Source organism: Rhinichthys klamathensis, unplaced genomic scaffold (assembly GCF_029890125.1).
Source record: "Rhinichthys klamathensis goyatoka isolate OS25496 unplaced genomic scaffold, OSU_Roscu_1.1 h1tg000008l_1, whole genome shotgun sequence".
NCBI classification, from domain to species: Eukaryota; Metazoa; Chordata; class Actinopteri; order Cypriniformes; family Leuciscidae; genus Rhinichthys; species Rhinichthys klamathensis.
In genome coordinates, this window is record NW_026606561.1 from 220,785 (window position 1) to 247,877 (window position 27,093).

The 27,093-nt window shown below is 37.0% G+C and overlaps 1 protein-coding gene across 2 annotated transcripts in view; it reads left to right on the top strand.

Annotated features, from left to right (window-relative positions):
• The window catches only part of kcnab1b (potassium voltage-gated channel subfamily A regulatory beta subunit 1b), a 62,555-nt gene that overhangs the window by 19,495 nt on the left and 15,967 nt on the right, over window positions 1-27,093 (top strand). For both annotated transcript variants that reach the window (XM_056260120.1, XM_056260121.1), the window contains exons 2-8: window positions 9,402-9,445; window positions 15,509-15,546; window positions 18,280-18,359; window positions 19,305-19,349; window positions 19,474-19,518; window positions 19,740-19,783; window positions 22,806-22,892. In XM_056260120.1, coding sequence (XP_056116095.1) covers window positions 9,402-9,445; window positions 15,509-15,546; window positions 18,280-18,359; window positions 19,305-19,349; window positions 19,474-19,518; window positions 19,740-19,783; window positions 22,806-22,892 — 383 coding nt within the window. The remainder of the gene's footprint in view (window positions 1-9,401; window positions 9,446-15,508; window positions 15,547-18,279; window positions 18,360-19,304; window positions 19,350-19,473; window positions 19,519-19,739; window positions 19,784-22,805; window positions 22,893-27,093) is intronic.

A 27,093-nucleotide genomic window follows, 5' to 3' on the forward strand; every position in this document is an offset into this window, starting at 1 on the left:
TTTTCCATTCATTGACAACGAACAGCTGATTATTTTCTTGTGTGTGATATTGTGAATTAGAGTAAAGGCTGGAGAGCTGAAAACACTCAGTGTGTGTGTGTGTGTGAGAATATGAGGGGGAGGTGTGAACTAATGGTTTTTGTGCTGGAAATAATTAATTGCATCTGAGACACAAGTATACCACAAGCATGCAACAGTTATGGCATATCTGCTAGTTTCCATAACGACAGAGAACTGGCAGTTTGCCTGCGCTTTACTCTAATTGGACATATTAGCTGTTGGGCAGGGGTCATAATTGGGCAGCAGGGTAAACCTGAACACCCTCGGCTGATGTCCAGCTTCACACACTCATGTTTGACATTTATTACTTTTCTACACTTTCAATGAATTCATTGCATGATTAAAAGGGCAATTTCATGAGTCTTAATCTTTTGAAATAAGAGTTAATTTATTTATTATAGAGAACAGATACTACCTGTATATCTTTTCCAAAGGATCCCAGTGTTAGGAAAGTGTGGCTGAAGTTTATTTGTTAACAAGATCTGGGTCACATTAGTCTGACCTTAAAAGGTTTGTGTGGCACATTTCAGCATAGATTGTTGTTTTGTGAACTTGTCACAAGGTAACGCAGGTATTACAGAGAGGTAATTATTGAAAGATGGAGCAGTGTAAGCTATTTACTAGAGAGCAAACCCATCTTGTGCTCCATGTGTAAACACAGCAAAGAGCTGTTCATTCTACATGCAAAGAGGCTGTTTAGTCTTAAAGGAACAGCAGGGGGAAAAAATGGTTTAATTCTAAGGGTAAGAAAAAGAGGGTGGAAAATGATATGTGATTTTGAGAAAGGGTGAAATATTTATATATATATATATAGTGGCAAAAAGTGATGTCCGGCCTAGCAAAATTGACATATTCACCCTTTATTAAATCTCAATTAATTTAAACTTATATTAAAGATTTTGTAAGTATACTGCAGTTGAGCTTGGAATCAATTGTCATCGCAATAAAACATGCAAAACTTTGCAAGCATAATTTTTGGCCAGGTAATTAAAGTACAGAACGATCTAAATATTAATAACTGATTATGTTGTAGTCACTGTAAAGTTTAGTGTTTTGTTCTTCCCTAATATTCAATTCCTCATATTTTGGAGGTTTAATCTAACTTGTAGGGTCATTAAAAACAAATATCCCCTCCTTCCTGTATGTATGTATGTATATACATATATAGGCCTATATATATATATATATATATATATATATATATATACATATACATAGGCCTATACACAGAGAAAAATAATTATACAACAATGTATTTGAAATACATTAATTTTATGCTAAGTATACTACAAATACATTTGCATATTTAAAATAGTATAAATACCCTGCAATTGTCTTTAGAAAAAGCTGAGGAGATATTAAATGATATTAGATATTACATAAGTCACATAACAAAACAAAACTGTCAGAGGCAAACACTGCTTGCAGGGCACAACCTGCCTCTTGCAGAGAATTTTTAGGCTGTTTTCACAAGGCAAAGTTAACCATGAGTAATGACCCTCTGTTTATCCGTATATGTCGGATGTCCTGGAGATGAAATATCTGTCTCTGTGGTTTAATCATCTGTCACTTACTGTGATGTAATCTTTAGAAATAGCAATTGCTCTGACAGCGTAGAACCTCTGGTCTTTTTGTAACATTACATTTTTGTAGAAAGTCATGCTTACATTTGAACATCTTTCTGTTGCACCATGTGTCTGTGATTAAGAGTGTGTGTTTGTAGTGAGTGGTCAGAATGTATCAAATGAATGTAATTGAATAAATGTGTGACATGAAAGTAAATTGCTGCTCCATCTCTGTGTTTGTCCTGCTCATGGTTCAGAATGAACTCTCTGATGCACATGCTAATGGAAAGTATATTGAGAAAATGTTCAGGCCATTGATATGGTTTACTGTATTTTCCTTTAATTATTTAGTCCCTTTTGACAAAGGAATTATTGCACATTTTCCTTTTTCTTTTCTTTTTTATCACAGAATGATTTTGTTTCTCATTTTATTCAGGTTATAACAATAACAATAAAGCAAAATGGATTGAAAATATATATATATATATATATATATATATATATATATATATATATATGCTCTCATTTGGGCCTTGGTGAGTGTTAAATTTGGGCCATGCTTCTGTTTAATCATAATCCTGTCCTAACAATTTTGAGCAGTAAGGCTTTTTTCCTCTCTCTCTCTCTCTCTCTCTCTCTCTCTCTCTCTCTCTCTCTCTCTCTCTCTCTCTCTCTCTCTCTCTCTCTCTCTCTCTCTCTCTCTCTCTCTCTCTCTCTCTCTCTCTGAATTTATAAATGACAAGAAGGCTTAAGATATAGTTTAAAAACCTTTGATGTCCACAGATTTGTAAAAGGTCATATCTTATCTCATCATATCAAGGGATTAAGCATTAGCATTTTGTGTCTGTATTTGTATCTCTCTCTCTTTTATTTGTGCAAATCATAGAAGTATAATTCTGCCTGGTATTTCTGAATTCATAGCAGTAAAGCAAACAGTTGCAGTGTTTCATGGTTCACTGGCCGGTGATGCACAGTCCAGATGGGCAGTCGTGCTGTGTGTGTGTGTGTGTGTGTGTACGCGCATTCATCCTTGTCATTGTATTTGTGTGGGCTTCTGTTTTCTTGGCCATTGGCCTATTAGAAATCAATCAGTGTATGTGTTAGTTTTATTTGACTTGTAAGCATTTTTCTTCACACCATAATGGTCCGTTGTGCTAATGTGTGTGTGTTCTTGTGTGTGAGTAACACAGCAGCATGAGTGTCACTTGGTTCCAGAATCTTCAGATGCACATGCAGGATAAGGAAACCTAACAAACAGCCTAAAGGGCACAGGAATATTTCATTTTTCATTTTCTGGGTTTGTTGGAAGAGACATTTGTGATCATGCATATTTGCCAGGTTTACCGGTGTGACTTTAAAGGCATAGTCCATTCGAAATCTATCTATCTGTCTGTCTATCTATATTTAGTTAGTTAGTTGTAGGTAGGCAAGGAAAATATATGGTTTGAGCAACATTTTCTATTATTATTCAAAATTATCACTATTTATTTGAATCTGTCTGTCTGCCCTCCCTATTTACTGTTAGTAGGTAAGTTAGTTGGTTAGGTAATTAGTTAGTTATCTAATCTTTTAGTTAGTTAGTTAGTTAGTTATCTAATCTTACTGTTAGTTGGTGCATGCTCCTTAACTCAATCTGCTTGCAATCACGTCATTTTCTAGGCAGCTGATTGGTTCCTGCTGTATCAGTAGCCAATGAGCTTATGTGCTAAGTCTTCAAATACTGGTCAGCATTCAGCTTTTAGAAACCCTCCACCTTCCCCAGCTCCACCTGTATAGATCTGCTATGGGTAATTTATGCTGTATTGTACAGCAGCAGCATGTCTTACTTCCTCACAGCAGCTTGTCGTGTATGTATTGGCAGAAGCAAGTCCCGTACTTGCTCTGCATCAGCAGCAATAACCAGCAGCATAACAGATCTAGATTCTGCCAAGACCAAACATATCAACATTGTCATATCCATTACCATGCCAAACACTCAGAGAGTTGTCATGACAGAACTTATCTTATAGTTAGTTAGTTATTAGGCAAGTAAAACATATGGTTTGAGCAACATTAGGTGAGATGATGAGAGCATTTTAATTTCTAGTGAACTGTGTTTTTAATTGTCAGATTGTGAGCTCTGGGCTGCTCAGACACTGCTGAGGGAATAAACCTGATTCTGCTGGAGAGAGAACTGAGGAACTGGGGTGCCTATAAATCCCTTCCTCCACACAGATACCTCTCTGTTAATCGTCGTATTGTGTTATTCATTGCTGATGAGGCTTAATAGTTTTATTTTAAAACTGCTTCGTTTATATTAAAAGATGTGCACATGCTCACACACAGTGGTAATATCGTTCAGAACACACACACACACACACACACACAGAGTAATTAGTTATCGCACTCTGCAGCTCTGAACTCGTTATCAATTCTGTTTTACGACGACTATACACTATCACAAGAGACAGTAATGAGGCCTCACACTCACACACACTCTCACAAGCTCATACTCTTACTGAAACACTTTTAACGGTCATACTGAAAAATATTTGAATGCTTGTCTTCTGTCTGTCTGGTCTTCCAAATGCTGCATGTTGTTAGTTTATTAATACAAAAAAGTATTGTGACAGTATCATAGTACTTTAGTATACAGGTCCTTCTCAAAAAATTAGCATATTGTGATAAAGTTCATTATTTTCCATAATGTAATGATAAAAATTAAATGAATCTATATTTTAGATTCATTGCACACCAACTGAAATATTTCAGGTCTTTTATTGTTTTAATACTGATGATTTTGGCATACAGCTCATGAAAACCCAAAATTCCGGTCTTAAAAAAATAGCATATTTCATCCGACCAATAAAAGAAGTATTTAAAAAAAAAAAAAAAAGTCAACCTTCAAATAATTATGTTCAGTTATGCACTCGATAGTCAATACTTGGTCGGGAATCCTTTTGCAGAAATGACTGCTTCAATGCATTGTGGCATTGAGGCAATCAGCCTGTGGCACTGCTGAGGTGTTATGGAGGCCCAGGATGCTTCGATAGTGGCCTTAAGCTCATCCAGAGTGTTGGGTCTTGCGTCTCTCAACTTTCTCTTCACAATATCCCACAGATTCTCTATGGGGTTCAGGTCAGGAGAGCTGGCAGGCCAATTGAGCACAGTAATACCATGGTCAGTAAACCATTTACCAGTGGTTTTGGCACTGTAAGCAGGTGCCAGGTCGTGCTGAACAATGAAATCTTCATCTCCATAAAGCTTTTCAGCAGATGGAAGCATGAAGTGCTCCAAAATCTCCTGATAGCTAGCTGCATTGACCCTGCCCTTGGTAAAACACAGTGCACCAACACCAGCAGCTGACATGGCACCCCAGACCATCACTGACTGTGGGTACTTGACACTGGATTTCAGGCATTTTGGCATTTCCTTCTCCCCAGTCTTCCTCCAGACTCTGGCACCTTGATTTCCAAATGACATGCAAAACTGAGCAACAGTCCAGTGCTGCTTCTCTGTAGCCCAGGTCAGGCGCTTCTGCCGCTGTTTCTGGTTCAAAAGTGGCTTGACCTGGGGAATGCGGCACCTGTAGCCCATTTCCTGCTTCCGCAGGTCCCCCAAGGTCTGGAATCGGTCCTTCTCCACAATCTTCCTCAGGGTCCGGTCACCTCTTCTCGTTGTGCAGCGTTTTTTGCCACACTTTTTTCCTTCCCACAGACTTCCCACTGCGGTGCCTTGATACAGCACTCTGGGAACAGCCTATTTGTTCAGAAATTTCTTTCTGTCTTACCCTATTGCTTGAGGGTGTCAATGATGGCCTTCTGGACAGCAGTCAGGTCGGCAGTCTTACCCATGATTGCGGTTTTGAGGAATGAAACAGGCTGGGAGTTTTTAAAAGCCTCAGGAATCTTTTGCAGGTGTTTAGAGTTAATTAGTTGATTCAGATGATTAGGTTAATAGCTTGTTTAGAGACCCTTTTCATGATATGCTAATTTTTTGAGACAGGAATTTAGGGTTTTCATGAGCTGTATGCCAAAATCATCAGTATTAAAACAATAAAAGACCTGAAATATTTCAGTTGGTGTGCGCAATGAATCTAAAATATATGAAAGTTTAATTTTTATCATTACATTATGGAAAATAATGAACTTTATCACAATATGCTAATTTTTTGAGAAGGACCTGTATACTATGGCACTGTATTTTTCTTACGTACTGTACACGGTACATGATTTTTTTAGGACATGGTACTATGGTAATATAATGGAACACAACAGTTCAAAAGTTTGGGGCCAGTATGTTTTTTGTTTTGTTTTTTCTAAAGAAATTAATACTTGCATTCAGCATGGACACATTAAATTGATCAACAATGACAGTAAAAACATTTATAATGTTACAAAAGATTTCTATTTCAAATGAATGCTGTTCTTTTGAATTTTCTGTTTATCAAAGAATCCTCTCAAATATAAATCATAGTTTCCACAAAAATATTAAGCACTAAGCGCCACTTTTTTCAAAATTGATAATAATAAGAAATGTTTCTTGAACAGCAAATCAACATATTAGAATGATTTCTGAACGATCATGTGACAAATACTGTGGCTGCTGAAAATTCAGCTTTACCATCATAGGAATAAAGTAATTTTCAAATATATTCAATATATTTTGTACTACTATGGTAGTTTGAAACATTCCATGGAACTGAAATTCATGTTCCATGGTTTTTATATGGTACTGCCAAAAAATACTGTGCTACTACTATGGTAAATGTCCGAAAAACTTCCACTGCTATGGTACTTTTTGAGTGTATGGCATCAAATATGGTGTAACCATGGCACATGATAGTGTCTAAACTGTGGTACCATCTATAGTTATAATGGTAGCATGCTCACTCAGGAAAACATTTTTACCATATCAGACATATGGTGATACCACGTTTTGTAACTAATGATTCTGTATTTTTGTGTTGTGTGTGTTTTGAGCATCGAGTCAAAAATGGAAAAAAACTGTTGTGTTCCTACACGCAGTCATGTACATGTACAAATAAATGAGACCTCCTTTCCTGTCATGACACATCTGTTTTTCACACACCTTCCTCTGAACAATGTCAGTGAGACGATACGTTTCCATCGGCTTGCGGAGGCATTTCTGAGCTCTCCTGTCACGCAGTCTCTCAGTTCTTCAGCTCTCTGACTCAGCTCGCTGTGATGAGGAAGGATCCGTTGACAACCAACAGCATGTGTGTCTGCTACCCAGAAAAAAGACGCACACCCCCATCACACGGAGAAAAGGGAGTTTTAAATGATATATGTCTGCAGCTGAGAATGTGCTGTGGTTGTAATGTCACACAAACTAATAATGGCTCGGAAAAAATATAGAGATGATGTTTTGGCGACATGCACCAGCTGCATCAGTGTGAAGGATGAATCCATCTTTTATAAAGACAACAGATTTGTCTTATTTGAAAAGGCAAAAATCTGAAAAGCCTGACCTGACCTGCAGGAATAAGACAGAGAGATAAACTAGATCATTATCTTTTAATTTGGTTTCATTCTTACTCAGATTGCTTAAGGAAGTTTGATATGCAAAGATTTGGAGACAGATCAGTTTGGAAGGGAAATGTGAACTGCATGCTGAATTAGTATTCTCATCGTAAACTGAATTTTTTTTCCACAAGCCAAAATCAATGTTCTTGGTTTCCCTCCAAATGCATGCTAACTCGCTTCCTGTGAGGCAATGCACAGCTTCACAAATACACAGAAATATTCAAGTACCATGTCTGGTTGTTCCTCCTAAAATAATACCCCAAAATGAAGAAAATCCATCTGGTCTTATTATGATGCAAAATCAGGTTTTGAGGCTGGCAGGGTTAGATCCAGACATCAGGAGCTGTTGCTGGCATTTTCAACTAAAAAAAGTAAAAGTGAGTGGTGTTGCTCGTTCAAAACCCACCACCTCGATGTTAAGGTGTTGTGGGTGGTTGTCAGGATGTGTGCTAAGGCGTTCTGAGTGGTTTTTAGTGCTTTGCTATGTGGTTGCTTGGATTCTCTGGGTGTCTCTATGTTATTGCGGTCAATAACTATGACTCAGGTCTCTACTTCAATGCAAGTTTATGGGATTTTTCATCTACCGGTTGAAAATTGTAAGTTCAATCACATAGAAAAGCAATATCACACCTTAGCAATCCACATTATTTGAAGTGTCATTTAGTTCTGTATAGCAAAAACAAATTACATCAAAGTTTATTACTTCAGCGTTTGCTGATGGATGGATGGATGGATGGAACGATGGATGGATGGATGGATGGATGGATGGATGAATGAATGGATGAATGGATGGATGGATGGATAGATAATGGATGGATGGATGGATAGATAAATAATTGGATAAATGGATGGATGGATGGATTGTCAGATAACAGATAATTGGATAAATGGATGGATGAGATAGATAGATGGATGATGAATAGATAGAATCTTTTCCTGCGAAAAGTAAAAGAAACTGCACTTAGTCTATACATGTGTTTATCATAATCACAGGATAAAAACAAATGTTTAAGCAATCTGAGGACAGTAACAGTGAACCAGAGCAAATTGATGATGTTTCATCTGTGACTCAGTCAGGCATTAAGAGGACTCCACATTTCACAGTAGAGGAAATTTTAATGATAGAGGAGTGGAAATGGATTGCTGAGGTATTACTGTAGATTGAAACCAAGGCCGCTGTTAAAGTCACATTCACACCCTGATGAATAGAGCTGTAGCTAATGTATTTTATATTGTAGCCAATAAGATGATCTAAATGGGAGGCTCAAGCCATAAAAAGTGTAGATCCAAGACTTTGGGGCATAAATACCAGCCAGCCATTTTGTGCGTGTGCATTCACGTGTACTTTTTAAAGCTATTAAAGAGTTTTTGTTCTCTGGTAATAGCTATCTTAAATCACTGAAGTGCTGTAAGAGTCGCAGCGATCTCTGTGGATTAAACATTTAGTTGCCATCTGCACTGAGAGAAAATTAAAATGGTTTCCTCTGGGTCCAAAAAGGAGGTCCATTATTCACATGCACTAATTCCCAGTGTGGGAGGTCATGAATTTTTTATTGTTGTTTAAAATAAATAAATAGCAGAAAAATGTTTGAACAGTTAGGACCTTGCTTTTTAAACGTTTTTTTTTTCCTTTAACTTTTCAAATAAAAGTGTTTAGTGTACTATGAAAATATCTGTGCAGAACATTCAATGTGTATTTATTTATGTAACTGTCACAGTTTTCAATGCTACTGAAGGATGTGTCTGCACTCCAGAGCTCTTCTGAAATTAAATAGCTATTTTGAATTATAACTCTGTTCATTTATTTTTTACTGTTATTCCAATTCACAATAACTTTTTTTAACTTATTGTGGGTGTGGCCAATTCAAATTCCCACTCATGAATGGAGCCGAATTTTTAATTTCAGAATTTTGCCCATCCCTGTATTGCACTACTAATAATATTTTGTGATTATGTCATTTTTAGTATTCTGCTCAGAAAGGAAAGGAGATGTTCAGGGGATTTATACTATTCCAATCAACATCCAAATCAGTAAACTCTAAACTGAAGGAACGCAATGAGCTTTTCTAAGCCTTATCCAGAAGTTTTGGGTGTTTATAAAAAGATTTCACATTAATTTAGCACATTTGTTTTAAGGAGACACACAAAATGAAATGAAATGAAGAAATGAAATGAAATAAAACAGGTATGTCTGAAGTAAAGACACTTGAATGTTATGTCCTTGGTAACAGATTTCTAACTTTCTCCACAGGAATCTTGGGAAGTCAGGACTGCGAGTGTCATGCCTTGGACTTGGTGAGCATTTTTTGATTTATAAACCAGCAGCCATAAACCATAAACACCAAAAGGTCACACTGGCTATACAAGTATCATAGATCTGTGATGCGTTCACACACAATATGTTTCAATGAATTGCAGGCAACAGTATGTGTTTGAATGATCTTAAAAATGTTATCCTCCCTCCATTCATAATTGAAACACAAGCTCACTAATTGCCTCACACTCCACACACAGCGGGAGAGTGATGGGTTGACGCTTAATTTATTCTCTTTTCCCTTTTAGTTTACGATTAGATGTTTTCATTAACAAGACTTGTGAATGGAAACATAATGACTGCATAAATCAGTTTTGAGATAGAAAACACGCAGTGGCTTATATTGCATTTCTAATGCTTCGGGGCTCCAGGAAAACCATGCAGTTTATTCCAATCTGGCCGTTCTATATTTATCACTTCAACAACTAATTCAAGATACACAAGAAAATTACAGCAGTGTCAGTTCTGGTGTGATGTTCTGCTCTTATTTATAAAATGGAAGAATTCGAATGGTGTATTGAAAATGTTATGTTTTGTCTCCAAGAGCAAACTTATTTTTCTCGCATGAAAACCACAGGGCATTGAAAACTAAATTGGTTTGGTGTGGACTGAACTAGGATAAGTGAGCTGGATTTTATTGTTGTCATACTAAAGGCTTTCAGAAAGAGCACTGAGGAACAAACAGCTGCTATTCCACCATAAAAAAGCCCCGGGCTTATCTTCACAATCCATTTCCAAATGGTGTCTCTCTTATCTTAGGTAAGAATCTTCCTCTACGAGTCTTTCCTCCATCCTGCATCCAAATATACACTGCCCTTCAAAAGTTTGGGGTTACTAAGATTTTGAAAAAAGTTCACCAAAGCTGCAAATATTTAATCAATGACACAGTAAAAATAGTAATATTGTGAAATATTATTACATATATATTTTAAAATGTATAATGTATTTCTGTGATCGCAAAGCTGAATTTTCAGCATCATTACTCCAGTCTTCAGTGTCATGATCCTTCAGAAATCGTTCTAATATTCTGATGTGCTGCTCAAGAAATATTTCTGATTATTATCAATGTTAAATTCATCTTTGATGAAAGTAAACAAAAAAGGAATGTTAACTTATCTGTCACTGTCACTGAAACTAAATTTAATGCATCCTTGGTGATAAAAGTATTATTTTTTCTTTTTTTAAATCGTACTGACCCCAAACTTTTGAACGGTAATGTACAGAAAATAATAATAATAATTAAAAAAATAAAATGCCAAGAAAGTTGTTCCTTGTTGTAAAATTGTACTTATTTAACAACATCCAGATGTATTATTAATATATGAATTGTTGACTTTCACTATTATTAGCTAACAGACCAAGTTAACACCAAAATGTTGAACTCTGCTTAAATTTGTTGCATTGAAGTTGCTGTCAGTGTCAGCAGAAATCAACAACTTTTAATGAAAGTGAATAAAATGGATTTGAGTGGCGTTTGGTGTTATTTACATGCACTTTCTGTATTATTTTAGTACCCGATTAACTGAGTATACAAATCAGCAAACAGAGCAAACATGCTCACAAAAGCTATGCCGAATGAAACTTGCAACTTGTTTTGTGAATAAGGCTTAAACTACTAAGAGCTTAATTTCACGCCTGCTTATTCACTGATGGTTAGTGATTGAAATGCAGGTTTTGGTGCTGAAATACTTTGCAAAAGTGCTGCAACTCACCCTTCATTGGTTGTAGCTGCTATTTTCCTGAGACGTCAGAGGTCATTGCTTCAGGTCGGACATCGCAAACATTAGCCACTTGACCAAACGCTGCAAGAGCACTGCAGGCCGATAAGATTTCAGTGCTTCAGACATGCACTTTACTGAATACATGAGGACATGCAGCTTTCAGTGGAAACCACCAAAGCAGCAGTAATTTTTTGTATAGGCTTGTGTGTGCATATGTGCATGTATAAATGTATGTTCATTCATGTGAGTCAGTGGTGTTTGCCTAAAGACTATGATGGAAGCACAACGGTGACTGTTTATTTTTGTACAAATAATCTAAAATAGTAGCTAGTAAATATCACTCTTGGTACACTTCAATATTTTAGTGAAAAAAAGTGTAAAATATAACAGCATATATCAGGTCTTATATTAATTTACTAATGTAAATTAATATAAAGAATCTCAGTCAGATCTAATGCAGTAATATGTGAGGAGATCCGGGATTAGGCGTAAAGATCCTGCATTCCCTTGTTTGTCTCAGTTGATGAGCTGCCGAAGACCCTGGTGCACACCGTTGCTCACAGTAGCTGTACGCATAAAGTTATCTGGCAGGATGAGGACTGTTACGTCATGTACCAAACACAAGAAAGGCGCCAAATGCTTCTTATCGCTGCACAGGTGTCACCAAGGGAACGTGACACTTGCAAACGCCCACACTATTTCCTTATTTATCCTACAACCCATGGGCGCTTGATCGCTATGGGAACAGCTGATCAGCCCCGACGGGTTCCCTCACCCTGAAACACAGTCGGGTGTTTCTTCGAATGCCAACTGATCCCATATATTGAAGCCTAGGACACCAGTGCTTGCTGGAGAGATGCTCATCCCGCAGCGGGGGTGAGTTTTAGGGTGATAGTAGGTGATTCTGACAGGGATGTGGGGCAGGGACTGCAGAGTCTTACCCTGACAGCAATGAATCATGGGTGCTTTAGACTGCCAGCAGTGTGAGTCAGGCCAAGAATAACAGAGGCCTCAGGAAATCCTGGGACAGATTTTCCCAAGAATCAACCTCATTTTTATCTCTTTAGCTATATGCTGAACTAAAGTATTGAAGCATATTTGTTTGTTTTTGATGGTTTCAATTTCCCTATCAAATATTCAATATATATATATATATATATATATATAAAATGAATACTTTGATTTAGAAAGGACGCATTAAATTGATCACAAGTGAAAGAAAATACATTTAAAATGTAACACAAGATTTGCTTTTTAAATAAATACAAAGTTAAGTCATGAAACTCTTGATGGCGAAGGCTGATAGGTCCTTAACTCAATTTGATAGCGATGGCATCATAGACATAGCGCAGCTGATAGGTTGCTGTGGCATCAGTGGCCAATGAGCTGCAGTTCAACATTCAAATACTTGCAGGGTTTGCTGTTAGCAGTCTGCAGCACACTTTCAGAAACCCTCCACCTTCCCCAGCTCCACCTGTGTAGATCCAACGCATTCTCATCGTTTGGCGTCATATAGGACATTTCATCAAAATCTTACGCACATGGCATCCTTTAGCGTCAATATAATGAGGCTGAGTTTCATCGTTTGACTCTGTTTCTAGAGTGTGTGTCCTCCATCAAAGACTGGCTAGCCACAAACTATTTGCAGATAAACTCAAACAAGACTGAAACGCTGATTTTTGCCCCAGACCATAAGATCCCGCTGATCAAACAGCACCTTGGTTTTCTGGGCCTCTCTGTCAAATCCAGCCTCAGAAACCTGGGGGTTGTGTTTGACCAGGCCATGTCTTTGGAGACACACTCTAAACAGCTCGTCCGAAATTGCTTTTATCATCTTAGGAACATCTCTAAAATTCGCAAAATGTTGTCAAAGGAGGATCTGGAAATGATAATTCATGCTTTCATATCCACAAGACTTGACTACTGCAATTCTGTTTTTATCTGTATGAATAAGTCTGCTTTGAACAAATTGCAAATTGTTCAAAATTCTGCTGCTAGACTTTTAACAGCTGCCCCTCGAAGGTCTCATATCACACCAGTCTTATTAGATCTCCATTGGCTCCCTGTAAAATTCAGGATTGATTTTAAGATTTTAGTGCTGACTTTCAGAGCCTTAAATGGTCAGGCCCCACATTACATCCTGGACCTTTTGAAGCCGTATTCCTCTGACCGCACTCTCCGGTCCTCTGGCCAGAACTTGCTTACAGTCCCTAGGACTCGTTTTAAGACCCGAGGGGACATGTCATTTCAGTCTGTTGCTCCCAAACTGTGGAACGCACTACCCCTGTCCATACGTCTGGCAGACACTGTTGTCTCTTTTAAAAAGGCTGTGAAAACATGTTTATTTAGGAAGGCTTTTGGTTGATGGGTTTTCACTAGTGTCACTTTAATTTTACATATGTACATACATTTTATATTGTTTGTTTTAATTATGCTCTTGTACAGCACTTTGTGATTTTATCTGTGAAAAGCGCTTTATAAATAAACTTTACTTGCTTACTTACTATAACACGCACTGTTATGGGTAGGTTTAGGTAGGGTACAGTTATGACGCCTTGGGATCTGCGTCTCATATTGACGCTAAACGATGCCATGTGCGTCGGATTTAGACGAGCGTCACCTGTATGACGCCTTGGGTTCTGCGTCTCATATTGATGCTAAAGGATGCCATGTGCGTAAGATTTCGACGAAATGTACAAAGCGTCACATGTATGACGCCAAAGGATGAGAACAGGCTGGTAGATCCACCATATGGGGGTTATTTCATGTATGTTATAAACAGTATGTGCAGCAGCAGCTTGTCTAACTTGCTCACAGCAGCATGTCTGTGAATGTATTGGCAGTAGCAAGTCTCTTTACTTGCTCTGCAGCAGCAAAAGCGGCAATAACCAACATCAGCTGCAGCATAGCAGATCTATTCCGCCAAGACCACATACATTAACATTGCCAAATCCATTACCATGCCAATCTCTCCGAGTGTTGTCATGACAGAAATGCTCTTTTTAACTTTCTATTCATCAAAAGAAAAATTGTATCATGTTTTCACAAAATATAAGCAACACTGCTGTTTTTAACATTGAAAATGAGTTTATTGAGCACCAAATCAGCATATGATTTCTGAAGGATCATGTGACATTGAAGACTGGAATAATGACTGCTGAATATTTAGCTTTGCCATCACAGGAATAAATGGCATTTAAAAAATTAAAAAATAGAAAATAGTACCTTTAAATTGTAATAATATTTATTGATGTACAAAAAACTGAATGAAAACTGATTTTGTAAGTGTGTTTTAATGTTTCTACTTCCCTGATTTCTTAGGATTATTTATGATATTTTTACATTTTCACAACTGCAAAAGCCTTACAAAGGACTGGAAAAGTAGTCAAAATTCTTGCTATTTAATAAGATGGTTAAAATACGTACATACATTTATCTGATGCTTTTCATCCAGAGAGACTTAAAAGACAAATAAATAAATAGTTTTAAAAAAAGCTTCCCAAAAAAAGAACACCATTATGTCATATTGAATGAAATCATAAGGGAAATGTTGATTTGTTTACATCAATATGGAAGTGAAATGTATAGCCTACATCAAGTCCACTGAACAACAATGAAGTTTAAGGAAATGTCACTGGCCTTGTTTTCCTAAATTCTTCTTTAACTTGTATTATTACTGTAAAACATTCAGATTCAGGTCTGTGTTTCCTTCTAATGTGTTTGAAGGTTTCAGTGACAGGCACCAGACCAAATAAATGAAACTCTGCTTGGAATACATTTACATTTATTTATTTTGCAGACGCTTTTATACAAAGCGACTTACAAATGAGGAATACAGCAAGCGATTCATCATGAAAAGGCAAACAAGAAGAAGAGTAGAGAAGAAGTGCTTAAAATACAAAGTTTCAGACATTGCTTAGAGTAGCATAAACTAGAAAAGGGAGGGATTAAAGGAAAGTGAAAGATAGATTTTTTTTTTTATGATGAGATTAAGTGCTCACGGAAAAGATGCTGAGTTTTCAGCTGTCTTTCGAATGTTGTCAGGGATTCTGCATTGCGGATGAAGGTGGGGAGATCATTCCACCAGCAAGGAACAGTGAATTTGTGAAAGAAACAGTGAGAGTGATTTTGTGCCTCTCTGTGATGGTACCACACGAGCCATCGCTCATTTACCGATCGTAGGCCTCTGGTAGGGATGTGGATGAGCGACGGCATCACAGAGAGGCACAAAATCACTATAATAATAAACTAACTCAATGGATAACTCTGACTCACACTCCCTCCCTCTCTTTCTTTCAATTTCTTTCTTTCTCTCTCTCTCAGGCACATGGGTGACATTCGGGGGGCAGATTTCAGATGAGGTGAGTATTTCAAAATGTTTATATTCATAACCAGAAAGTAAACCTAATTTTTTCAATACATTTTCAACAGAAATTAACACTATTTACTCTTAATTTGTTTGTTTTTTGTTTTTACATAATTTAATAGTATACACATAATACATAATCTGTTTTCACCCATAATTTCCATTTCTAAATCCACTTTAGCCATAAGCACAAATTGGGTAGAGTTAGCCGAGATAAGCATGTTCTGTGTTGACAGTCTTGGCAGAGAGGAAGGCTCGTAGACAAATCATGCTGTGGTCTTCCTCATTATTCAAACAATAACATCATTCTGCCAGTGTCCCTTTCTGACACTCACCCAAGGCAAATGCACATAAATATAGCGGTTCTTGCATAATAAAAGTCCCTGTGGCAACAACTTCCACGACAAGCCTGTCTCTCCCCAGAGGCGGGGTCTCCTCTTTTGTTCAGTCATCCCTCTTGTCCAAACAAATTATGCGAGATGCGAACGTCCCAGTTCGGTCCCCTTCTCCACATGTCATAAGTCATCTCATCAGCAGTTGAACAGACGGTTTTCCCTTATCGGCCTGCTAATATACAACCACGCTGACAGAACGGATCACTGTCACTCATGCTGGCTGACAGCTCTCCATCAAAGACAGCAAGAGAGAGAGAGACTGATGGATTGTAGAGATTGCAGAGGTTTTAACCACCATTTCAACTGTTCTTTCATCAGAAGATCAAACTCTGACATGAAGATCATTGTAGCATTGCAGCAGTTACACAAGAAAAACAGATGCTCTGGTCCAAAACCTATTAAAGGGGCAGTCACACTACACATTTTGTTCCATTGACTTCCATTCATACACATGCAAATGCATCAGACCGGAAACGCAAGCTCATGCAAAAAGTTTAGCATTTCACTTCGTTCCGAAGTTCAAGTTTGGTGTTCAAGTTCAACACTGAACTGCGAATGACCAGTAGAAGATCGATATGTCATTGCATGACCATATAAGAACCCATATTTTTGCAGTAAAGTCGAGTAGATTGTATATTTTTACATTTTGATTGTATTACTATTTGTTATGTTGAATTCATGTTTATAAAAAAAGACCGCTGCAGAGTGTGACGTCGTATCACGGTGTCCATTGAAATTCCTCTAGTTCCTCTAGTTTGCTCAAAGTCTAGTGTGACCGTGGCTTAACTGGCTGTTCACACAGAAACATGTGCTAGGCGGATGTCTTTGACCGTTGCGTTCGCATCTTGCGTGTTGTTCAGCGTCTCATCGACGACGCAGTGTTCTAAAAACTCGGTTCTCAAGTTAAAAGAAGCGCTTAACAAGACTTTGCATTTTTAACATTCCACTGCCCACATCTCACTTTAAAAACAAAACAAAAGGCCTTAAGACACATTTTTTTAGTCTGACTTATTTTAATATAAACACTACGGGCCCTATCATACACCCGGCGCAATGCAGCGCCATGACCGACGCGACGCAAGTCTTTTTAGCTAGTTTCAGCCCAACGCAGTTATCATTTTCACGTTCTGCGCCATGTTGTTAGCAAATGCATTTGCGCCCATCTGTTCGCCCATGTGTGCTGTAAAGATATGGTGGAATCCGGCTTGTCCCGTAGATGGTCTGCTAGCGAGCTTTAACCCTGCGCACAAGTAGATCCGTTTCCTCTCTGGGGAAGCGTTCAGTTTTTCCGCTTGCAAATTCCGCCATGCACATAGCAATCCGCCATGGCGCGAGCACAACTGGCTTTTAAAGGAAATGGAAGATGAGACTCTGATTGGTTTATTGCACGTTACGCCCAAAGCACACTCATTACTCATTAAGAGAATAGGGACAAGTAATGATGACTTGTGTGTCTAATAGCTTGTGCTCTGAAATATTGAAGATAGTTGTGACATTGCAGTGCATTTTAATTTATCACACCCATACATCACGACTGTTACTATTTATAAAATGATGAGCACAATTTTTAAAGGATATATTTACCAAGCATCCATGCATAATAATAATCTTGTGTTAATATGCACATGAATGCCACTCTGTTCATCTGCCTGAAAATCTGTCCGTAAATACATGCATTATTTTTTCAGCATTATGTGACAAACAATGTGAGGTGTACAGAATGAAAACACTGTCAGATGCTGTTAATTCTAGTGCAACAGCCCATATTCCTATATACATAGTGACAAGCAGGCATTAAATGCCAGGATAGAGGCGATTGCTTGGAAGTGAGGGGTTGAAGAATAACAGTGCTCGATGAAATCAGCCGAAGAGGAAAATCGTTCACGGACAGAGCAAGCTATTGCATTTTGATGAAAGATTACAAAGATAAATGGTTTTCTTTAGAATAACATACATTTTGTGATCCTGTTCTGCCCCTCTCTCTCCATTATTGCCTATCCTAACTGCACTGTCCATATGAATAAAAGTGGCAAAGATATTCTAGGTTTAACACAATATGTAAAACAACAACAACAACAACAACAACAACAAAAATCAGCTCAGCCCTGAATTCGGTTAAGTGTGAGGGGCATGAATGTTATAAAAGTGCTTCACATGGCAGTGAGTCATGTGAAGAGGATTTAAGCAATGCAGTTTTCAGAAGGGTGAGCGTTCAATTATCTGTTTCATACACTTCTAAGCTCTCTGCATTGATGATTGAGTGCAGCTGAGTGCTTGATAGTGATATACTGTGTGTGTGTGTGTGTGTGTGTATGTGTGTGTGTGTTTTGCAGGTGGCAGAGCAGCTGATGACTATAGCCTATGAAAACGGGGTCAACCTCTTTGACACTGCAGAGGTCTACTCAGCTGGGAAGTGAGTTTGGCCATTGACTTACAGCAAAATGAGTGGCTGAATTCATCCGGACACCTTTATTACTTTTTCATACCATCTAACTATTCTAAATATTGCATACTATATAGCCTATTTAATGGATATTATGGGAATTGGGATTCAGCACAAATAATAGTCCAGCCTGTAAACTTCATATCCAAACTTCCATCTTGCCAGCTGTTTTATCTAAACCTGTTAGAAGATGCAGAAGGGAATTCACTATGATTGAAATTCACCCACTGATAGCATTATTTCTGTACATATTGTCTGCATTAATGCTTTGATGCTTTCGCATCAAATTCACTAAAGGAATTATGTATTCAGGCTGTGACGCAAACTGCCACAAATTTAGTATTGAATGCAATTTACATGGGGCAGTTTTTGCAGGCCTGTTCTGAGTGCTAAGTAGTGCAGGATACAACAAACTATAGGAACAATATGTATCTGTACAGTGTCACTCCACCACTGTGATCAGGCACCTTCATTGGCTATACAGTATTTAAAATGCCAAAAGTCTGGATATGTGCCTGGTAGTAATGCTTTTGAGCATCATTTGATTAATTACTGTTGCCATAATCACTATAAAAGTACACTTACATTAATTTTGAATAAGCTTTAAATTTCCTACAGATTTCCGCGGACAGTAACCATAGCTCAGCGTTAACCGTGTCAGGCAAATAGCGCTGACGTTTGTGAAAGTTGCAAATTCTATAATGAAACTGCATACAAAGGAGGTGTGTTTGCCCTGAAAAGAATGACAGTAACTTTGTTTAAATCTGCATAGCACAGTGCTATAGTGGCTGTTTAGTGAATTCACTAAACAAAAATTGCCTTTTTTTCCATTAAAAAAACCCCTCTACAAATCCACAAAAAAAAATTCTATTTAAATATTATTACAAAGTGCTCAAAATGTGTCTTTCTTCACAGGGCTGAAATAATCCTAGGAAACATTATCAAGAAGAAGTGTTGGAGGTATTTATCTTAGTTTTCTATAAATGTATTTATTTAAGGGTGATCCCACTGATCAATTTCATTGAGAAATGTATAAAACATAATCACTTTACACATAATCCATAATCTGTCTGTGGGTGTACAGGAGATCCAGTCTGGTCATCACTACTAAACTGTACTGGGGAGGAAAGTAAGTATTAGTGGAGTAAATCCATCCATCCATCCATCTAGTCCGTCCGTCCGTTTACTCTATTCATTTTATTAGTAATAACTATACTCTTATTTTCTCCCTAAAATTTAGGCATTTGTCTTTCTTTCTTTCTTTCTTTCTTTCTTTCTTTCTTTCTTTCTTTCTTTCTTTCTTTCTTTCTTTCTTTCTTTCTTTCTTTCTTTCTTTCTTTCTCTCTCTAGGGCAGAGACAGAGCGTGGGCTCTCGAGGAAGCACATTATTGAAGGTATAGTCTTCTTTCTTCTAATCCTCCTGTTGTTTGTAATTGACCAGAACCTTTTTTCTTCTTTTATTTATCATTGCCTCCTCCTTTATTGATTTTTTTCTCCTTCGCTGCAGTGTGTGGCCTTGTTCCTAATAAAAGCTCAGCACCCACACCAACATTCATTCTTAAACAGTGTGAGATTCTCTCTCTCCCTCTCTCTCTCTCTCTCTCTCTCTCTCTCTCTCTCTCTCTCTCTCTCTCTCTCTCTCTCTCTCTCTCTCTCTCTCTCTCTCTCTCTCTCTCTAACTTGATAAATGCAGATTTGATTTAATACAGAGAGCACATGCAAACCAAGGTAATGATTTAAATACAGTATGTAGAAACCATTCACCTTCTACTTTTATTACACTGCCAAATATCATTTTCATAATCATATGATTGTCTTGTTTTTCAGTAAAATGTCTAAACTGTAATCTTTAAAACAAGATACATTTAAATGAGAATCAGAGTAAAACGTATTTATTTGTTTGTTTGTTTATGGTTTTCTTATCCACTTTGGCAAATTTTGCATCTCAAGTAAATTTATCTTGTTTTATATATTTTTATGTATTTCCTCAGGAAACAATCCCAAAGGCTGAATAAAACTTTTGAAAAGCTTGAAGAAAAATCTTTTTTTTTTATTTTTTTTTTATCACATACAGATTTAGCTGCAGTGTGTCACCTTTTAAAAACATTTTAAGGCTTTTCATTTATTTTGTAATTTAATTTTAATTTTACCATAGGCCTATTTATGCGGTATTCTCATAATCGACAGCATGTAATTATGTGAAGTGTTTGAGATCGTAAGCTTTATTTGAGTGCCTGATTATGAGTGGAAATCGACATAGAATAATATTCTGATTTATCTCTGCTCTATTACTGTATACTATGAGACGGAGGCGGACCACTGATTTTACGAGAGTTTAATATCTATAATGTCATTTCTGTATCACTTACTGATTGAGAAACCTCACTGTTTGTATTTCATGAAACTAATTGAATCATTCGCATACTTCGCTCATCCCCAGTTATTTTGATCACTCTGGCTTGTTTTCCTTCCTGGCTCGTCTCTCTCTCTCGTCCTCGTTAGCTCGTGTTTGTATGACATTGTTTGTGGGCTAAAAAGGAACGTCTGTTTATCCTTTAAAAAGCTCCCTGCTAAGAATATCTCATCCACAAACCCAGAAAATTGTGACTGATTATAGCCGTGGCGGATGCGAGGGCCCACTCGGTGAGCAAGGGGCAGATTCATGAGTCTGAGATTGGCTGGTATGTGCTTTTGTGATGAATGAGTGTGCGGTTTATCTGTCAGATTAATTTCAGTATGGCAGAGTAATCACGTCAGCGTCTGATCACCTGAAAGCTCTCTGACTTTGTTTCAACACACCTGGTGTTTGCTCTCTCTCTCTCTTTCTCTCTCAGCCAAGATTTATTGGCATGACTGTAAAGCATCACAGTTTTGCCAATGCTTTACTTTCACAGTTACTTACACATAGGTGTATAAAATAAGAAAATGTTATTTAAAAGAAAAGCTACACTCTAAAAAATGCTGGGTTGTTTCAACCCAAAGTTGGGTCAAATATGGACAAACCCAAATGTTGGGTTAAAAATGTACAGTTGAAAGTGAAAGTTGAAGTTGGGTTAAAACATTTTTAACCCAACATTTGGGTTTGTCCATATTTGACCCAATTTTGGGTTGAAACAACCCAGCATTTTTTAGAGTGTAAAATGGAACGAAGCATAAATGTGTTCGGAGGTGGAGTGACCCCAATAAGTATTTGGACACTTAAACAGCACTCAAAAAAGCTTGAATGTCATTGCATTAAATGTCAAATCAAGTTGCATTTATTTAAAGAAAAACAAGTCAAGAACACTTTTCATGCAAAACATTTCACAAAACAGATGTTTGTGAGGTTCTAAATGGAAAAGCAAGAGATATAAGATATGTTTCTTTTTTAAGAAATTAATTAAATTATCAAAAGTGACATAAGGACATTTATAATGTTACAAAAGATTTCTACCTCAAATAAATACTGTTCCTTTTGACTCTATATTCATTAAAGAATCCAAAGAGAAAAAAATCTCGGTAGAATATTTTTAGCAAAAATGTAATGATGCTGAAAAATAATAAATAGCATTTTAATATAATATATACATTAGAAAATAAAACGGTTATTTTAAATTGTAATACTATTTCATAATATTGCTTTTTTTTCTGAGTTTATCAAATAAATGCAGCCTATGTACCGGTAAGCATAAGAGACTTCTGTCAAAAACATAGAGAAATCTTACTGACCCCAAACCTTTGGTAATGGTAATGTACTTAATTGTCTATAGTGTTGTGTGACATTAATTTTTAAGTGTGCCCGATGTGTCTTTTTGGGGGCCACTGGTCTATAAATAGGAATGAAACGATATATTTCGGTCGATATGATTGACTTATGATAATTATTTTTGTGTTCCTGAATTTTATACCAATAAATATGCAATATTTTTATGACTGATAACTAATATAATGCCCAATATTATACATCTGTTAGGGTTGTGTTCAAAACAGGGTTCAAAGTAACAGTAGCTCCTTTAATCTTGACAAGCTTCCAAGTTTGAAATAAGCCCTGCTATTATTTACTTCAGGTATCACCCTTATCAGAATAATCTCGATCATTTTAAACCTAATATTGGACGATACCAAAATGGTCACTGATCTAACCCTAGTCTATAAATATACAGAAACAAACATATTACTGACAGTGCATTATAAATGTGGTCCATAAAACTCAGGCATTATCCTGAGTAAGTGTTCTGAAGCTATACAATAGTTTTGTGTGAGGGAGAGATCAAAATGTAAGTAATTTTTTGATGAATGTCTTTCCAGTCGAACACTGAACGTTCCCCAGACCACCGTATAGCGGTTTTGGGTGCAGTTTGCTTTCACAAATCAAACTCTCACTTCAACAAAGCATTCAAATTCTCTTACGCGTTCTCTCTCTCTTTCTCTCTCTAGGTCTGAGGGGTTCTTTGCAGAGGTTACAGCTGGAATATGTGGATGTGGTTTTCGCCAATCGCCCTGACAGCAACACACCTATGGAGGGTAAGTGAGGCTTGGGACTCCAAGTCCCTACACAGATGCTTCTAGTTTTGCTAGCTCACTTTTGTGCATCATTACATTCTGAATATGTTAGAGGCAATTCATAAAGCAATGTATTTGGCATTGTCGCAAGAGCAGCTAGTGGGCATTAGCGTAAACTGTCGGCAGGTTTTCTCTTTACTGTCATGGTGGAGTAACAGTTTGAAAAGTCTTGCTGAGCAAGTTAGTTAAAGTTGATTTTTTAAAATAATATATAGTTATCTGAATAAAAACAAGACCAGTGTAATTGCATAGACTTTTGAAGATAACTCTAGCGCCACCTTGAGGTTTTGCTAGAACACTGTTTTAAGGTGCAGTAAGCACATTTCTGAGAAACACTATTGATATTTATAATCAACCCAAACAAACACACCCCTCGCTTCATTGATCCGCCCTCAAAATGCACGTGGATGTCTCTTTACCATGGCTGAAGCGAAGCAAAATAATGCTTCGTGAAAAATAAAGCGAAGATGAAGAACAAACGACAAGGAAAAACAAAAAAAATAACTTACAGTACACTAGAGTATACAAGCAAGAGTCGGTTGTTAGTCGCCAACAGCACAGCATTTGCAAATAAACAATGACACTCAAAACTGTCCGGTTACTATTACATTACAACATTAACATTACAACAACAGCATATCTTGCTTCTGTGAAATAGCAATACCAATGTTACTCACGTATGGAGCAGAAACAGCGCAACCTTGCCGTCTGATTTCAGGCCTTCCCGCTTCGGTCTCTCCAGCGATGGCAAGCTTTTCTAAAACGAATGCGGGTCATAAAGCTCTTGCCTGATCATAACCCTTCTTTTTCCAGTGATATTCCTCTTATCTTTTCTCTTTTGTGATGTCTCTCAGCCTTCTCTCTTTCTCGCTTACTCTCTCTCCTCCACCATCACGAGAGGACACGCCCCTTACTGCTGATTGGCTACAAGTGTGTTGTAATGCTCAGTCCGATCCAAAGCGTTTCTCAGAAATCGCTTACTGCACCTTTAAGTGCACACTACCATTCAATAGTTTGGAGTCAGAAAAGAAGTCTCCATTCTCACCAAGGCTACATTTATTTAATCAAAAATACAGTAAAAACAGTAGGCCAATATTGTGAAATATTATAAGAATTGTTTTCTATGTATTTTATTCCTGTGATGGCAAAGCTGAATTTTCAGCAGCATTACATTTTCTTTCGTTCTTGGTGTGAACCGGCCTTTACTTTGTGTGTGTGTGTGTGTGTGTGTGTGTGTGTGTGTGTGTGTGTGTGTGCTTGTTTATATGATTTATGAGGACACAAATTTGTATAACAACATAATAATGTAATAGCATATTACACTGGTATTACAGTGTAAATGTGGTTTATGAGGACATTTCCTGAGTCCTCATAATTAAAATAGCTTAAAAATAACATACTAAACAACATTTTACTAAAAATGTAAAAATACAGAAAGTTTTCTGTGATGGGTAGGCTTAGAGTAAGGAAATAGAAAATACAGTTTGTACAGTATAAAAACCATTACGCCCATGGAATGTCCTCATAATGATAGGTGCACCAAGTGTGTGTGTATAAAACAGGATGTTTGCTATTTCCATACATTTTTTTATTTATTTATTTTTTTTCATTTTTTTTTTCCATGCTGTTATCATAATCCCAATCTAACCAATCTCTCACTCTCTTTCAATTTCTGTGGCACTGCAGTGCTTAGGAAGTCTGCTTCTTACACACTCTCTCCGTCATCAAGTCTGTCTTTCTCTCTTTGACTCTCTCTCTCTCTCTCTCTCTCTCTCTCTCTCTCTAGGGGGATTTTGAGTTGCCCATGGGGTAGATAGTGTATTTTTAAGCTGCTCTTTGCCTACTGTGTCCCCAAACTCTAAACTTTTCTTCTCACATTACACATACATGCACATACTCATGTTTACTTGCAATCTAATGAGAACATATCTCTTTGAATTGCTTTTATGTGAGGCTTTTTACATTTCTAGAAATAAAAAACATTATTTTATTTTAATTTATTAAGTCAGATTTAGCTAACTTCTGTAGACAAATTTGTTAGTAAACCAACTGATTTCTGCCATTTGACTGCTTTAGGATTTTTGTCTGCTTGAGCGAGTCTTATCAACCCGTAAACACATTTTACATCAGGGTTACAAGCCAGAAAGCACTGCATAGACTTCCTACAGTGTGAGGATAATCTCAAGAGGACTCTATATCAGAGCTTTAGAGGCACTGCTGCACTTTGCGGTGAGGAAAAGAGGAAGATCTATCAAAGTAAAACGTTTAATCATCATTCTACCATCAAGACTGGAATGCTTTTAATCCAAATTGATGTGCAGTCTGTTCTTGGCACATGCAGTTGAATACTCGTGGGAAGAAAATAGGGTATTTTAATAAAAGAACATTTTGGAGCTGAACTGAGAACACATTTTACTACCCGTGGTCTCCCTGGAGAGTTGTTTAAGTGTTTGCCACATGTTGTTACTAAGCTTTGTGAGAAAGATCATCAATGTGATGCTAGAGCAGATATATTGGTATTCTGTACGTATATGGGCTTCAATGAATGTTAAAACACACACACATACATACATATATACACTCACCTAAAGGATTATTAGGAACACCATACTCAGTGGCGGTTCTAGCCCATTTCAACTGGGGGGGCCAAGCTGGGGCCAGTTGTACTGTTAGAGGGGCCAGTTACATTTAGACCTTATTGTTGTCATATCATTTTCTGCACTGCTGCAGGCATTAACAGGCAAAATACCGTGTTTATAATCATTCAACAATGTATTTGCATTTCCATTATATTTTTACATTTGCATTACATATTCAGTATTAGTCACAGTAACTGTAATAGACATGATGTCCTTCTTTCTCTTCATTTTGAGAACTATAGAGCAAAAGCAATGGGGACCAAGAAGCTTATTAATTCATTTACTGAAAATAACTGACTTGATATGTCTAACCGTTTACAGGGTTCCTGCACACTTTTTAAAGTCAAATTTAAGGCTTTTTAAGACCTAAAGAAATCAAAATTAATACCGTACATTAGGGGTGTGCAATATTGACAAAAATATATTTCAATATTTTCAACATTTTGTTAATAATTAGATAATATTTTACTGATTGTGTTTTTGTGCTGGTGCCATGGCTGGTTTAGGCCTGTTGTTGACAGCTGACTCACGAAGATATTAATATTTTTCATATTCTATGCAGTGGTCAGTTCACAGCAGTGACAGAAATACATTTTTTAATTAAGAGGCAATATTTGCCACCTTAAATTGATTTCCAGGCCAGGGGCATTTTCACCTATATATGGACATTTTTTCTAAACTTATTTAGAGTTATGCATCACCTTTTTGCATCACCACTAACATTCAAATTATACAGTAATTATACTTATTTATACAACAATACTTAATTATGCAATAATTATACAGTACCACTGTTACCAGTCAAATTAATTAATTCAATCAAAATCCATCTTTGCAGTGCAGAGGTGACACAGAAGAGGCATTAATATATTTACACTCCATTTACAATTGCATAAATAAAGCTATGAGATTTTTTTTAAATCAATATTTAAAAATGCAATTATTTCTAATTTTACCGTTTTAATTAAAGGATACTTTAAATATGAAACTAAAACCGCCAGTAGGCGGCGGCAAGTCCCTGTAAGAGGGATTCATTCATTCAAACGATTTGTTCAAACGGCTGATTTATTCGGGAAAGAAGCAAGTGATTCGTTCAAAACGCGGATTTCAGTCAATAAATCATTGCTGTGTTGCATTGAGACTCACTACGGTTTCATTATGAAATTCTAGTCGGCGAAATAAAGGGAAAACAAACAATATTGACAATATTGTGTCTAAAAAGTAACTCCCAATGTTAACTTATTGTTAATTTAACTGTTGTATAACATAAATATCACAGTTGCAATTGTGCACGGGAAAACGGCACTCTTGCTGATGCGATATTCTAATATAAGAACATAATATGATATAAATATAAGACAAAAATAATTTGGGGACATGGGCTATAGCATGAACTGCACACAGCAGTGAAAGGACGATAGACAAATGCTATGTCAGCTCACAGTGCCTCGTACATAGTTAAAACAATGATTACAATATCATAATAGACAATACACATCGCACACCCCATACGCACATAATGA